The sequence below is a fragment of the Bombyx mandarina genome, chromosome 16, assembly GCF_030267445.1.
Source record: "Bombyx mandarina strain Sakado chromosome 16, ASM3026744v2".
Taxonomy (NCBI): Eukaryota; Metazoa; Arthropoda; class Insecta; order Lepidoptera; family Bombycidae; genus Bombyx; species Bombyx mandarina.
In genome coordinates this window covers 2,427,334-2,444,566 of record NC_143222.1, presented here as the reverse complement: position 1 = coordinate 2,444,566, position 17,233 = coordinate 2,427,334, and the positions used below count along the sequence as shown (strand labels likewise).

General features: G+C 38.4%; 2 protein-coding genes across 2 annotated transcripts in view; both read right to left on the bottom strand.

The window, feature by feature from the left end:
• Positions 1 to 2,704: 2,704 nt before the first annotated feature.
• LOC149501213 (uncharacterized protein KIAA2013 homolog) lies at positions 2,705 to 7,281 on the bottom strand. Its single transcript, XM_089733705.1, has one exon. It carries the CDS (start codon positions 7,137 to 7,139, stop codon positions 5,265 to 5,267), a length of 1,875 nt encoding a protein of 624 aa, XP_089589831.1. The 5' UTR covers positions 7,140 to 7,281; the 3' UTR covers positions 2,705 to 5,264.
• Positions 7,282 to 10,751: 3,470 nt separating this feature from the next.
• svr (Carboxypeptidase D svr) overlaps positions 10,752 to 17,233 on the bottom strand; it is a 31,274-nt gene continuing 24,792 nt past the window's right edge. The window contains 7 exon segments of the mRNA XM_089733859.1: positions 10,752 to 13,231; positions 14,163 to 14,294; positions 14,566 to 14,665; positions 15,319 to 15,383; positions 15,386 to 15,520; positions 16,153 to 16,291; positions 16,956 to 17,128. Of these exon segments, the coding sequence (XP_089589985.1) occupies positions 13,131 to 13,231; positions 14,163 to 14,294; positions 14,566 to 14,665; positions 15,319 to 15,383; positions 15,386 to 15,520; positions 16,153 to 16,291; positions 16,956 to 17,128 (845 nt within the window). The 3' untranslated portion in view covers positions 10,752 to 13,130.

Here is a 17,233-nt window from a genome sequence, read left to right as displayed (position 1 = left end):
GTAGCTTCGATGCGTGGTTCCCCTATCTAACAATAGATGGTGTTGTACTTCTCGAGCGTTCTCGATGTTACTAGTTCCTTTTATATTCGTTTCGGCTATTCGGCGATAGATGGCGTTACTCTTACCGGCGTAGTAATAATAACGGAATGAAGAAAATAATCATAAACTTCCCAACGACCCATTCTGACAACATTCCATCTAATGTCATATTGAACAAAATTTCCTCGTCTAATTTCAGAACGAACAGTCAAATAACTTAACGTTTTGTGGAATCAAAGCCCACAGCTCTCCGAGTTACTTAATTCGAGCCACCGGTAACCCAAGCCTGCTTGTTTGTAAGTGTTCACATTATGCAAACGACGAGACTAATAGTTGTTAAAGTGTTCAAAACGTAGGGATTACCAAACAAAAAAACCTAAAGGCGGCATTGAATGACGTAAAAGTAGTTTTAATCAACTCTACAAATCACGATTTTCTACGCAAATTATAATTTTACGGGTTTCATTTTTATGACACGATTTTGTTCCTTGAGCGTGGAAGTCAATCGTGAACATTTGTTAAGTACGTATTTTATTAGAAAAATTGGTACCCGCCTGCGGGATTCGAGCACCGTTGCATTGCTACATACGAATGCACGGACGTCTTATCCTTTCGGCTTACGTAGGATTGTCGAGTTTTCCGGTATCTTTGCGAATTGCGAGTAAGATGAGTGACAATCTCGAAAAACTACTACATTACCGGCAAAGTGGAAGGAAAGAGGCCAAGGGGGCGTAGTCCCTTGCGCTAGTTCGACGTTGGACTCCAACATCAGTGTCGCTATCTACTGCGCAGAGGACAGGAATGGCGGAACACAGTCCGAATAAAAGTGCTCCATAAAGGTCACGACCCTCAGCACTGAGGAACAAGATGACAAGGAGGAAGACGGTTCGCGAAAACCGAGAAAAATTGTATTTGGGAAAATTTTCATTTTGAGCAAAATATTAACTTTCTCATTACCCTTTTTACATGTGTTAAGAACATCGCGCACCTCCGTGATAGAAGCGAAACTTCTTTAATGAGGGAGAAACGTTTCTAATTGTTATTGTTAAATAGGCGAAGATCATGAGCCGTGCTTGCATAGTGTTGTTTGGTTGAAATTGATGATTCCTGCTTAAGTTAGTCACACGCCGTCATAATCTGTTTTCTTTAATTATATGTTATCAAACCTAATAAAAGTCTTGAATACATGTTTTACTGTGTTTCGATTCACATCCCAATAGTAATTGATCAATCCCGATTCTGCAGGATAGCCGTCGGAGCACCATGGTTCCAGAGGAACGTGGACCTCCACGATGACCTGGAGCTCGACCCCGTCAGTAAGTATCTACAGTCGGCATCGCTGCGCCACTTTGAGAAGGCGGCACGACATGAGAACCCTCTCATCGTAGCCGCTAGAAATTACATACCCGATCCTGTAGACCGATTGGTAAACCGTCGACGTCGCCCAAAGCACGTCATCACGGATCCTCCTGATCCATTAACGGTGCTTTTAGGCAATACAAGCACCGGTCACCGTCCTCGTCGAACCCGTCGCTTGCGACGAAGGGCTCGACGAGCGAATTAACCCACAGACACAGCCCACTGAGTTTCTCGCCGGATCTTCTCAGTGGGTCGCGCTTCCGATCCGGTGGTAGATTCTGCGAAGCACTGCTCTTGCTAGGGCGGTGTTAGCAATTCTCCGGTTTGAGCCCCGCGAGCTCACCTACACAAGCTAGGGTACGCTGAAATAGCCTCTCAAGGCTATCAGCATAGGTAGGAAAAAAAAAAAAAAAAAAGTAATTGACACTTTAGTGTCGAATCATTAGTTACAACAACCAGTGGCTCTCAACCAAAATTTCGGATATTCTGCAATAGTTTTAAATTATGACACAGCACGTTTCATCCAAGATTAGACTCACCATGTTATCAATAACTGGTTATTTGAAATTGTCCGCATACACAATATTTCAATATGTTTTATTGCCTAGGACTAGGTAGGTAGGCGAGCTCATGGCACACCTAGTTTTAAGTGATTACCGTAGCCGATAGACATCAACAACGAAAATTCCGCCACCCACCTTGAGACAGGAGTTCTAAATCTCAGTTTTACAACGGCTGCCCCACCCTTCACAACGAAAAGCGTCGCTGATTTGCGGCATAGGCGGGGTATCTACCCTTACAAGCTCACAAGACACCCTTCCACCATTACCTATGAAATTGTAATTTTTGAGGATTTGATTTTTATTATAAGACTAGCTGTACCCGTCCGCTTCGCTGGGCATTTAAAATTAACATTATTATTTCTCACCCCCTCAAAGATTATCATTATTAACGCCCACGCAACTGGTGTAGGGAGTCCAACACTAATATAAATATTAGCCTATCCATTAAGTACATGTATTTTCTACATGGATACCAAGTTTCAAGTCAATCGGATGCATGGTTCAGTAGTTATAACGGAACATCCGTAAAAACCACTGTAGATTTTTATATTAGTATACATGTAATTTCTTCATCGGGGTCAATGCATGCATGTCCATGTGTTAAATACGTATTTCATTACAGATACTGATATCTGTCTGAGGGATTCGAACCCCGGCACAGTCGCATTGCTTACAAATGCAACGCGTTTTTCATCCTCTAAGTAATGACGACTGAATCCTTGAAAATTAAAGAAACAATGAAATAAATATTACCTCAACGTACAACTGACTTTAATTTAAAAAAATATACACCACAATCTTAGTAACAAACATCATTATCATCTCTCTCTCTATATATATATATAAACATATTCATCTTGTAACTATTTAAAATGAACAAAGCGTTAAGGCATACGGTTGCACATTTACTACACCGACAGAGTACGTATATGTAAAAATAGTTAAACACTTCGATCGTAAACAAACATATAGATAATAAATAATGCGACTAATAAACACTACGACGTAGTGAGACGAGTGGGACGCAAATTACACAAAGGCAATTTCTCTAACAAACAGCTTAATTGGGATTTGAAGAACTTAATAAAAATGGCTGCTAGGAAAAGTCATATTCGCGCGTTTAATTTGACAGCTACCATACACTGTAAATTTTTATTTCAATTGTTTTCGGTCTGCAGACGCGATACAATAAACAGAATTAATTATTTCACAATTCACATTATTTTAGTAATTTTTAGTTTGATTTTAATACCTACTTTTTAAATTTCAACATCTGCCTAAATCGAAACATTCTCGTGACCAAATTGTATTATGACATTTGTTATGAATAATTTGATTAATTTAAATCAGATTTTATGATCTGCTATCGTTTTCGACAAACTCCAATAGGCGTTACACGGTTTATTTTTCTCAGTAACTCCGTCCACTCTCAAACATTTAGACGCCATTCTTCCCGCCAGCGCTGTCGATTTAACCAATACGAACTACTTTGGGAATCATTGGTCATTATGTTAAATTGAGTTTCCGCATTTCTTAACTTCAATAAGAACGTTCGTGTCATGTGAGATTGATTGTGGTCGCACGTGCGCTATAATAATATAGCCTACAATTGAAATGGTTAATATTCTCTAATTCCCGATTTTTATCAAATAGGAGGATAGTCAATACAACTAACTCACTTTATCTCCTACATATTCTTAATTGCAAGGAACAAGAGGATGAGTTTAAGCCAGACAGTTTTACTTCCGAACCGTGCCTTTCTTACTAACTCTGTGAATGCCAATAAATAAAATTCATGGGAGGATACAACATTGGCCATGCCATTAACATCTGCGTAACTTTCACGATACAGACAGAGAAGATACGTTCATTAGATGTTCAGGAAACGTCATGGGCGCTTTCGTGTTTCCGCATGTGAAGCCCCCATTGTAACACGATCGCGAACAAGCAGAATGTCCAATTTCAATCTTTAACAGTCAAATGTAATGTAACAGTAAAAGCCAATGGACTATGATGATACTTCTAAAACTGTCTATGTGGACAAACCTCACTTTTTTTCCGAAATATTGGAATATATTTGCCTTATGAGCATTCATTAAAAAACAAAAAAAATATTGTCCATTTTAAATCATTACATTAAGGTGACCAACTATACTGATTTACTGAGTTTTGTACTATTTTTTCGCAAACCGTACTCTTTTTAAATCCTGTACTCTGAAAGTACTCATTTGTATTTCTTAAACTTTTTTTTTGATTAATTTATTTCAATTTTATTTAAAAAAATTTGAGTGATTTGAATTTCACGCGCTTAAATTGCTTGCCGTTTCCGGCACGTCAGAGGACAGGGCAAACACCAGACACGAGTTTGACAGTGATTTGAAAAATGTTTTTAAAAATATTTTTTTTGTCGTTTCTTCTTTTTTTGCACATAAGAAATACTTGCAAAGTGTACTCTTTTTGAACAAATAAATGGTTGGTCACCTTACATTACATATCAACGAAAGTATTGCTGTTTTAAAGGTAATTTAACTATTATTTTTAATTTTATATGTAGCTGTTTTACTTGTACTGTCATTATTATGTATTCTCAATTATTTAAATGTCTGTCAATTATTTAAATTTAATCGACGCCCAAAAATAAATTTCCATTTTACACTATCACCCATTTTTTCTCAGGGCTACCGTATTAATCTATATTATATTTATTAAAAGCGCACTGATGAACTCCTTTTTTCTCAGTTCTTGGAGAATTGTTTAAAGTATACCATGGTAAATATGTACTTGCAACGAGAAATACATCTGGGAATATTCCGCGGTTTTCTGGAGACAATAATAATTCTATTATTTTAATTGATTCTCATAATATGAAACACGAGTATAAACTATGTTTTTTTAAATAATTATATTTATTTTTGGGCATCTACTGTACTTATGATTCTGTGCTGCAATTAAAACATGAAATTTTATTTTCATCTCTTTCTTACTTAAATCATATTTTATAAATAATTATAATACTTTGTAGTATTTCAATACTTGAATATAGGCAAATTGTATCCCTAAATTTATTACTTACTCTGTTTATTGATGACTAATTTATAGTAACTCAAGTTAAGCTCAAATGTTCATTGTCAAACAGACCATTTCAGTGTGGAACAATAAACTAAAACTCATGAATCATAATTTAAGGGCATTTTCAGTACTGACTATACAAACAGAATTTTCAAATTTAACTTACTTAATGTATTTTGTGCGAAGACAAGCAATAATTAAATTGACCGCAAAGGGAAACTTCCGATATGCAAGTCAAGGCCTATTGTATAACCTACGATAGCTAACTCCGCTGTCACAAAACTCATTCATTATTATTCTACAGAGGAACAAATGGAAGACGACTATTAAGACTATTATAGAAATCCAGAATAATGGATTTAAACCACCCAAGCTATGTCCGTGTTTGTGTAAAGCTATCACATGGTTCTCGTGAGGAGGTGCCTCTACAACCTCCTTCACATGTATGGCATGCCTCAAATCCTCCATATGCTGTTTATCAGCTGTTACGTATAATATAGCAGTTAATGGTTCTGTTAATTTGACAGGGAAATATTTTCTGTAAGGCCCCAATTGCACAGGTGAATCTAAACAGCCCGCATCGCAAGCATAGTACGTCTTATCCGATCTATCTAAAGCTACAAATATGGCTGCCTTGTTATCTTCTTGTACAATGACACTTATATTAACATGTGTCATATTTCCATAATTGATTCTTCTGAATAGGAAGTCTCTGTGTAATTTTGAGGGTTCGATATTGTATTCTAGATGCTGATTACTGAAACGGAGACTTCCAAAGCTCAGTATCATGGCTTGGCTCACTCCACTGGCACCAGCTTTTAGTAGATTATGGCATCCTTGTTTTTCTAATGTCAAAAGCCATACACTCGCTACTGCATTAAGACTTGAAAGAGAATTCAATGGTTTCCATAAATTCAAGGCATCCAAAGTGGAATGGCCTTCATAACAGCCTTCCGAATAAGTCAATGACCTTAATATCTCTGATTTCGTTGATGTTTTCATGTTATCTTCATGTTCATAACTACGAACCTGTGACAGAATGCTATAGATTGTTGCATTAATTCTATCACCATTGATAATTCCTTGAGCTTTGGAGTCTGAAATATAGAAGCCCGTGTACCACAGGCCTTGCCACACTCTTGAATGATTCTCTCGTAGTTTTCTAAGAGCCGTTATATCTCCAGTTTCAGCAATAACTTTCTCCATCTGCTCAATAGCAAGTTTCTCAACAATGTCTTTTTGTGTTGCATAATCGGCCTTCTTAACCGGTTTGCTGTATTGAATGGTTGTGAAAATCAGAAGGTCAAGGCTATCTTTAGATCCGACTTGGATAACATTACTCAATTTTCGGCACACAACAGCTACGGCAATAACATTTTCACTTTCAGGTACTGGGATCATTCCTGTCACAACTTCATATTCTTTAGTGTCAATGCCTTGATGCAATTTTATGGTTTGCTTAACCGCCGTTGGCCAGTCTGAAACTCTTGGTGTTGATATTTTTAATGCTCTGGGCTTGTTACTTGGATTGTTTATCAATATTTCTTGCACAAACAATGATGGTATCGTCCGGTGTGCGTAATATTGATAAGAAATATGAATGCCAGTATTTGAACACTGAAATCTGTTTACTATTCCATTTTTATAGTCTGCAACAGTAAATTCTTTGATTTCGTAATCATCTACAATGTACAATGGGTGATAATACACAGGTAAAGATAAAGTTCGTCTGTATTTAATGTTTAAATGCGAGTCGTGTTCTAAGGCCAAACCAAACAGGCCGTTGCCGACATAAGGCACGTAGTTGTGGCTCAATGAGGACGAAGTAGCCGACGTCTCATGTCGTAAATAGGCATCGTATTCACTTAACGCTCTTTCGAACGGTTGCAAAAAGTGTTGCTGACAAGCGTTTTGACCGTTTTCAGTGTATTCATCCCCGAATAACCAGTTCATAAGCGTGGGCCCGACGTAAAGCATAAAAAAGATAACGACTAAAAATATTAGCACAAGTTTCTTTCGAGTCATAGGGCCATCGGCGAATCTATTGATACGCCTGAAAATTTCACCGGCTCGCCGACTCATATCGGGGTATTCACTTCTCACTTCCATTACAATTAGCACAAATTTAAGTTCTCTCGTTTCTTTCACATGAGTAAAGCGATTTGTGACGCGTTCATTTATTATTTAAAAATGTTCTCTTTATTTTCTTGTTGAAGTTGTAATCACATCACAAGATTCACAGGAAATAAATATGTCAGTTGTCATTGTTTGTCATCTTTTAAAAGTTGTCATACTTTTTTTTTGATTAAATAGACATGCAAAGGAAATATAGACTATATCTACAGAGAGAAAGGCCGATGCCGTATCTGTTCTTTGCAGTGCGAATTGGAATAGGACCCCTGAGCCCGCACGAGTTTATTGTTGCTATGCAGTGTAACGTGTTTCGATTTCTAGGGCGGGTGGCGTTTTACAGCAAAAACTGAGATTTTGAGCACATGTATCTAGACTTAGACGGACGGCAGCATTTATCTGGTTGAAGTCTATGGGCGTTGGTGACCATTTAACTAGATTTAAGTGGTCACCAGGTAGCAGCTCGCGTGAGCTGGTCCACTCATCATAGCAATTTAAAAAAAATATATTTTCATCCCCGAATTCTCATCTTAACCACTGGCAATTCAATGCTCCCGAACTGGTGAATACTAACGTCTTATCTATTACGGTATAAAGGGAGACAACCAATATTTTCAGAGCTTTAAAGACTTCGTTCGATGTGGGTAACAGCTTTCACATTAACACGTTTCCGAGTCAATTTTCTTAAGCTAAGTGCAACTACCTAAACTGGTAAAGGTGTTTATAGAAAGAAAAAATACAACTATATTTTAAAACAATTTATTCACTGTTCATTATACACTGAACTTATCACGAATACATTAAACATTAATATTGAGGCTTAAAAATAGTGATATTTAATACAAGCACCATTTCGTAATCATTTAATATAAATATTATTAACAAAGGAGGCGTTATATCAATTATCAATCGTCTAATTAACATAAGATCAAAGTCACAACTAAGTTTATTATCTATGAGAGATTCTAAATTAAAATTTGAAATACATTATTAAATTCGATAAGTTTTTTTTGTTTAATTTATCTACCATGATCAACCAGCAAACGGAATACATTTTGTAGATCTACAACAGTTTAAAGAAAACATAATCCAATTATTCTGTGAGGAGCCAGAGCTGTTCCCCAAAAGCGAATGCCCTTTTTCGGACGATTCTTGGTGTTATAAATATCATGTCCGCTTTAAATTTACTATTTATTTCTTATAATCAACAAGAAAATCTAGGAATGTTTTTTTTATGCACTGCACAAGTAAAATTATTAAAAGAAAAGAGAAAAACAAACTTATGTTTTGAGGGGTCAGTGGTCATGGTCGAAATACGACCACTGGGCGAACTTACATAAAACAGCAGTGTTTAAAAGAGCAATTTAAATAATTTGGTCTGGTGTTGGAATAATTTGTTACACCCTGTATATAGAGAGATCGCAACAATGGGCACATTCAATACGCCTCACTTTGTCCCGTGTAGAGCTCTTAGTTAACAAAAGTAGTTTAATTTCTGTATTTATGTGCAAATTGTTTTCCCATTTTCTCTTAATCCTTTGACTGCCATGTAGGTCACCGGTGCCCTACGCGACGCACTGAAGTAATTACATCGATTACTGTTATCAAGCGTCTGGATTGCCTAACTTTGCCTTTTGTTTGTTAATGTTTTAGTGTTTTAGGTCTCTTAGAAATACGATTCATTCTTCATTTATCTTCGGATTCGTCTTTCCCAGAGACTACTAGATATTCCGGCGCCTTAGTTACTGAAATTGATGTAATTACTTCAGTGTGCCACGTAGGGCACCGTTGCCCAACACGGCAGTCAAAGGGTTAAGACATAAAATTCATTTAAAGCCGCGTCTACATACACGTGGCTATTTACAACCAAGAGACGTCTTAAGCTCAGTACACGAGGCAACTTATTAAAACTATCTTTGAGCCTAAATCACTTTTAACCAATTCACTAAACGAAGCACTGAGATAAAAGAACACGCAACGAGCGCTTTAAAAAAAAACACGGTTTAGTATTGCCAGTTCCAAAAGTTTAATTCGGTCGATAAGTGACTTAAAGGGGACGGTGTAAAGGCAGTATAAGTGTCTAATTAAAAAAAAGCTAAGGCACCAAAGTTCACCAAACCATTTTTTAATAGTTAAACAAGAAAAACATAAAAAAAATTAAAAGCAATAACTTAGATAATATAGTAATGCGTGACCTTTGCGTGAACATTTTGATGAAGGAATGTCTAATCAATATATTTTATGAGACCGACCATACGGTCTTAAACTACTTAGTTCTCATTCGAGTTTCTTTTTTTTATATCAACATTGAGATATATTTTTTGCTGACATTGAATTCGAATCAGAAGAAATGGTAGTCGAGCCTAATTATGTTTTTACTAAATTACAGTTTTACTACATTTTCAGAGATTTATCTTACGTGATAAGCCAAGTGGACTTGAGAAAGATACCCTTATTACTATTACAATAAAGTTCAGTTTGCGCAAAATAATTTGTTTACACCTACTAATACCGATAATTGATATTTTAAGATTCTAATTCGTATGGGTTATATGATTACATCATATCGAAAGGTGAAAAGCTATTTCACTATTGTAAGCGACATTTATCTTTGCAATTAAAGGTGCGTTTTATTTGGTATTAATGTCAACAGTTCGATGTTTTTATAATAATTGAACTTCAATTAAGTTTACTCCATTCAAATAGCTGAAGAAAACTTTGTTACATTTTTGACGTGACAACGTCTTATAATTCGATGGAGCCGGCTGCATGCACGAAAAAACATGACTCATGCGGCGTTCCATTTAAGGCTTGAAGTGCAAGCGAGAGTGCGTAACGAGCGACAAAGAGGCACAATCGGCCTCCGCGTTCGACAGCGTTCACATCTGTCTCTCTCCTACTTGAGTGAGCGATGCATCCGCGTGGACAGCTGCTATACAATAATACATTTACATGTTTTCGTCAAGTATGAAGTTCAGTGAAAAGTAAATGTGGTGTCAATTGTCCATACAACATATCTATCTCTCAAACAAATAAAATTAAAATTTTCTTTTGAAAAATGAAACCATTCCATCAGTATTTTCTTGAGACGTTGTCACGTTCAACTATCGTCAGTAAGCCGACTTTACAGACAACCGATTTTTATTTTTCCAAATTTTATCCTTTAAATAGCTCTCCTGTAAAGTTGCAAAATGTCACTTAACCCAAATGGTCTTTCATCCTTCGATATAATATATATTTCTAATTCGTATCATCTTAATCATAATTGATTCATCATTGATGGATAAAAATGTGCATTTCACACACAGGTGGACAGTCTGTGAGATGTACCTACAATATGGTAACAATATTGTACATATAAGTAGTGTAATATTGTAACAAATTGTGTATTCTGATTTTATGACCCTTAAAATAGTCTGACGGTTTTATGTAATAAATCATTGCTTCCCTTCGAAATCTGGTTCGCAGGCTGCGTGCGACATTGTGTTTCAGCCTCGCCCCTAAACTCAGAGCAAACTCAACAAATTAACACATGTATATATAGTACATATTTTCATCTGTGAAAACACATTTTTTTTAATTATTCTTTAATTTTTTTTTTTTTTTTTTTTTACCGTTTCTTACTTTCCTAATTTATTATTATTGTGAACGAAATTCATAATAATTAAATAGAAATATATTTATTTAATTTATCCAAAAGGAACTATTATATGGACCGTTTATTTTGAAAGTGTTGCAAGTCCATTTTGGAGAAAAATGAGCTATCACGTAATCCATGCTTAATTTAATGTAAATTTTTATATATAACTAGTCCGTGTTTAATTTCTCAAAAAAATCCCATGTTTTGTACAACTTAAAATCGGTCGGTTAATGAAATTGCATAATCATCGACTATGAAAGTGGTGTAAGTCCAATTGACTTGGTAGTCGTCGTGGCCTAACGGATGAGACGTCCGGTGTATTCGTGTTGAAGCGATGCACCGGTGTTCGAATCCCGCAGGCGGGTACCAATTTTTCTAATGAAATACGTACTCAACAAATGTTGACGATTGACTTCCACGGTGAAGGAATAACATCGTGTAATAAAAATGAAACCCGCAAAATTATAATTTGCGTAATTACTGGTGGTAGGACCTCTTGTGAGTCCGCGCGGGTGGGTACCACCGCCCTGCCTATTTCTGCCGTGAAGCAGTAATGCGTTTCGGTTTGAAGGGTGGGGCAGCCGTTGTAACTATACTTGAGACCTTAGAACTTGTATCTCAAGGTGGGTGGCGCATTTACGTTGTGGATGTCTATGGGCTCCAGTAACCACTTAACACCAGGTGGGCTGTGAGCTCGTCCACCCATCTAAGCAATAAAAAAAAAAAAAAAAGGTAGGTGGCAAAGCCAGACCTCATATGATTTGCCTGTATTTTTAAATCAACAAATAATCAACAAATTTTCTCAAAAAGAAAAGAAAATGGATTTACACCACTTTCAAAATAAACGGTCCATTTATAAAAAAAATTTTTTTAAAAGAAAACATGGGAATTTGGATAAATTGAATTCCCATAACATTTTTTTAATACTGTTCGAAAATAGTCTTGAGAAGCGATTTGTTGTTAAATATAATTTTGATTTTGTAATTCATTAGTTTTTGCTAGTCACATCAATGTATGGACGGATCTATGAATCCCAACCGAGATTATCGCTTCAGGAGTTTTTAATGATTTACTACTGAGCTAATTTATGATACTTATAAATAAATAATATTCTGAATTGAATTTACCGATTAAAATAAAAATAAAACTTATAAACTATTTTTTAATTCGAGATAAAGGCACAAGAGTTTGCACGGAGATTGATGATAATTATTATATTATTATTATAGTATATTGGTCCTTCTTATCATTACAGAAAATATACGTAGACAAAATTATATTATTATAAATGATACTAGTGTATTTAGTTCTTCTTATCATTTTAAGGTTTTTCCATAGACAAGCTAATGGCGCCATATTGTAATAAAAGTCTCCATTCTTTTTGTATCGCAGATATTTAAGACTGGAATCAAAACGGGAGATTGCTTTACAGCAGAAATAGGCAAGACGTGATACTGACTCTTACAAAAACTATAACATACCTTAAATATTGCTATCACGTGTAAGCGTTTCAGAATTGACATTCATTCGATCGAAAATCGATCAATTTTACGATTTTGTCTAGAGTTAATTCGATATGCCGACATTCAAAGTGTTGCCTATGATGAGACTTGATAATATCGATTATGAGTTTAAAAATATCGATTTTCGTTATCGTGATCACGTTGAATTTGAAATAGCGAGATCTCGAGTGTCTCGTTCACGTTTAGTCGGTAAACATCAATGACTTTAGGTCGATTGGTAACTTAAAGAATAGGGTTGGTAAGCAATATCGATTTTTGTCAAAATTGCCATGGAAGCCTAAACCTCAAGACTCCTCGTTCACTAATATATCGTTGACGTTTAGTTGGTAAACATTAACGAGTTCAGGCCGATTGGCAACATATCGACGCCTGAAAGGTAAACGTGACTAAGCGACAATGCGTGAACTTTACAGTTGACTAATTTAAAGTCGAATACCTGAAAAAAATTGTATTTTAACGAATCTAGCTGTAGGATTGAAATGATTTTAATAGACCTAGAAATATGTTTATTTTGCGCATCGAATATGGTTATTGCCTATGATTTATGTACAAAGCAGTTATTGTCGCTTAGTCACGTTTGCCTTTCAAGCGTCGATATAGAATAGTGTTTGTAAGCAATATCGACTTTTGTCAAAATTGCCACGTGGAAGCCTAATATGCTCAAGACTCCTTGTTCACTAGAATAGGATGAGTAATTGAGTAACAAAGAGGCCGGTGCACGCACCTGGAGCCACCCCCCCACTCCTGCAGCAGGACTCGCCCCCCCTCCTGCAGCAGGACTAGCCGACCCCCCCATCTGCCCCGAGATCATTGCTCTCGTCCGGTCTGCAGCAGCACGACATCTTCCTCTGAGTCGGTCTCCGTCAACGGGATCTCCTCCTCGTCGTAGAACGGCTTGCGGATCAAATCTGCATTAGTGGAACACTGCGTTAGTGGACATGTTTTTTGGAACATCATCTCAATCGAAGTGATTGTTGAGGAAGAGGAGGCAAGCAGTGGTTGTCCCAATAATGAATATATTATGAATTATTTTATTTTATATTATAACTTATATGTATATATTATTTACAGGGTATTTGCAGAAAGGCTGGATCGACCGAAACTTGGTAGGTTCATCTAGTTGCATGTTCTAAATACTGCATGTTAATGCCTGCCAAGGACCGATTTGATATAGGTACTTAGATATATTTTAGTATTACAATAAATCTAACATAGTTCTTTATTTATTTGTAAATACTAACACACTATGATGATGATGTATGTATGATGTATGATGTCTCGAAATAATATATTTTATTTAATATTTATTATCTATATAGTCTATATCTATACATGAAGTAAAAACTTTGTACCCCTTTTTATGAAAATTGCGCAGACTGAGGAATATGAAATTTTCCACACTTATTGTTTGTTAGCGAAATTTGAGGACCACTAGTTATTATTAAGTTTCTTTTCGGCTTGTATTTGAAGTATCCGCAATTACATTGCCCGGGTACGTAATGCTCGTCGTAGGGTTGATACAAGTGAAGCGAGGGGAGTGGCGGAAGTGTTCGATCCACTAACTGTGCTTTTAGATACCTCAAGCACCGGTCAATGTTAAATTAACCCACAGACACAGCCCACTGAGTTTCATGCCGGATCTTCTCAGTGGGTCGCGTTTCCGATCCGGTGGTAGATTCTGCGAAGCACGGCTCTTGCTAGGGTTCGTGTTAGCAACGTCGTTAGGTTTGAGCCCCGTGAGCTCACCTACTAGTTAACGCTGAAATAGCTTCTCAAGACTCTAAACATAAGTAGGGAAAAAACAGAACAAAACTAGAGTGTGGTGGGTAGTCAGCTCACCAGGTTCGCAGAGCGGGCGCTTGTCGTCCCCGGGCAGCTGCGTGAACAGGTAGTCGCGGCGCGAGTGGCGGGCGCGCTCGCGGCAACTGAAGCACCACGCCCCCAGCACCACCAGCGACACGCCCACCACGCCTGGCGACGACGCAGAGCGGTAATGTAATACGAACGTGAGATTACACTGGTAAAGATTTTTATTTTTATTGTTTCTGTGGGTGGACAATCTCACCACCCACCAGGTTTTAAGTGGTTACCGGAGCCCATAGACATCTATAACGTAAATACCGCCACCCACCTTGAGATATGAGTTCTAAGGTCTCAGTATAGTTACAACAGTTGCCCCACCCTTCAAACCGAAACGCATCTAAGCAATAAACAGAGAATACAAATAAACAAAGATATTCACCAGACAACATGACGAAGACTAGACGTGGCATCCCTAGAACATTGTCGTCACTGTCCAGCTTGAATATCAAATTGGGCGTTAAGTTGTCCACGCTGTTGATCTGCAACCGAATATCAACATAAAATAAAGTATTAAAATATACAGAAATATAGATCGAAACGATTGTGCCTCTTTCAGGGCGCGACATTGGACCACAAACTATTTTATTGCTCGTTAAACTCAAACGGTAGGGACAAGATGCCCAACCCGTCGACAGAGATATGAACGAAGCGCAGACACGTAGTATCTGATTGTAAGAATCGAGACACATGGAACAATGAAATTGGTACGTGACCAGTTTCATAAAAGCTTCACATCTGCACCGACGAGCGGGGGGTTGGGGGGAGGCGACGGCAGACGATCCTCTATACACACATGAGGGGGCCTCCAGAGGCGTTTTTGAGAATTTTTTGACCCCCCCCTCTTCGCCCTCGGTGAGATATCGTAAGATTTTTGTCAACTCCCTCCCCCCTCCTCTTATCTCACGCGAGATTCTTCAAAACTTCTATTTGGACGGTAAACGTGTTGAATTATTGAGAAAAAAAGCCTAGTATTTGTGAATATTACCGTAATTTAAAAACACAATCATAAAATCCGCGACAAATATAATTACGTGATAGTTTCCAAGACCCTTCCTCCCCCTGAGTGAGATTTGGAAAGATTTAGCTTGATCCCCTCCCCACCTAGAACACCTCACGTAATTAATGGACCCACCAGGACGTCCATCTGCTTGGTGACGTATCCGTCGGAGGCGGCGGATATCGCGACCTGCTTCCCTTGTAGCCGGCGGGCAGCGCGAGCACGAAGCGGCCGTGCGCGTCGCTGGTGTTGCGGGCCAGCACGCCGCCCGCGCGCGCCCCGCGCACCGCCAGCTCGGCCCCGCCCAGCGGCTCGCTGCTGCGGGACAGGACCAGCCCTGGAAACCGTCCCTAACTTAACTACGACGAAACGAACGACACTGGTGGTAGGACCTCTTGTGAGTCCGCGCAAGTAGGTACCACCACCCTGCCTATTTCTGCCGTGAAGCAGTTATGCGTTTCGGTTTGAAGGGTGGGGCAGCCTTTGTAACTATACTGAGACCTTAGAACTTATATTTCAAGGTGGGTGGCGCATTTACGTTGTAGATGTCTATGGGCTCCAGTAACTACTTAACACCAGGTGGGCTGTGAGCTCGCCCACCCATCTAAGCAATAAAAAAATGTATTATTTGACGAATATTAGGCTCTCAAAGCCGGAGCGCTTGGCTGCCTGGCTGCAAAGACAGGGTGGCGGTGCTGACCCGTGCGAGTCCTTAAATTATACAAAAACTAGCTAACCCGGCAGACTTCGTAGTGCCTCAATCGATAAATAACTTTTGTATAAAATAAACTTAAAACAAACAAAAGAAATCCGTCCAACGGGGGACACATCAAAGGAAAACAAATTGTTATTTCTATTTAATTCCGAGGATTTTCATAATTATGTAAACCTTTGAAACCTTCACTGGACTTCTGACCGGACAATTTGCGACCACGTAACCTCAAACCAGATTGTAAAGGGCATACTGACCCATGGTATAAACGATATTAGGATCCTCTGGAACTTGGATATCTTCGAATTGACCACCAGATATCCTCTCCGCATTCGTCCTTTGCAGTATTATGTCGATTTGCTTCAGTTTGGAGTCCAGGACGTTCCAAGTAAGGATCTGTTTCGATTAGAGGGTAGTCATTCAAAAAGTTAGCAACATGCGATTGTAGATCTTAATGCAACGAAACACGAGCTAAGTAATATAGAGCTGTAACAGATTCTCTGTATATAGACGCTGATGGCACGGCTCAGCGGAGCCCATGGACTGCTGGACGGTAACATTTTGATCGCTTTACCCGACGGAGGTCACAATACGAAAACCTAATCTATTAATAGTAGTTAAAACTGATGGTAGGACCTCTTATGAGTCCGCGCGGGTAAGTACCACCGCCCTGCCTCTTTCTGCCGTGAAGTAGTAATGCGTTTCGGTTTGAAGGGCCGGGCAGCCGTTGTAACTATACTTGAGAACTTAAAACTTATGTCTTAAGATGGATGGTGCATTTACGTTGTAGATGTCTATGGGCTCCAGTAACCACTTAACACCAGGTGGGCTGTGAGTTCGTCCATCCATCTAAGCAATAAATAAAAAGGACCTTACCTCATTTCTTGTTAATGACAAAATCGACTAACTACTTTTACAGTTATAATCTAGCGTTTATAATCCAATGCGAAATCAATCTAATTGCTTATAAAATAGAACGCAAATTTCCCTAAAATAATCCGTCAATCTCTTTGACGTACCTAAAATCGACTTTACGCCCTTCGTCGAAACAAGAACTCACCCGATCCTTGTAGTTGTGAGCGCGCACGATGACCTTGTAGACGCCCGCGGGCAGCATCACGTGGTAGTGCGCCATGTTGCTCGTCACCCGGTACTGCTTCGAGAAGCTGGTGATGGCTATGGTGGCGTCGCGGACCGGCTTTCCCATCTCGTTCTTTACGTAGCCCACGACGCCTGCTCAAACAATGCAACTGATTAGTTTGATTAGCTTTGAGTCCAATACTTGTCCAGCGATGGAACGTGGTCAGCCCACGTGGGTCTGTACCGAAATCTCAAGCA

Bases quoted from the DNA above. Each gene is read 5' to 3' on its own strand.
- LOC149501213 (XM_089733705.1), bottom strand. From the start codon at position 7,139: ATGGAAGTGAGAAGTGAATACCCCGATATGAGTCGGCGAGCCGGTGAA.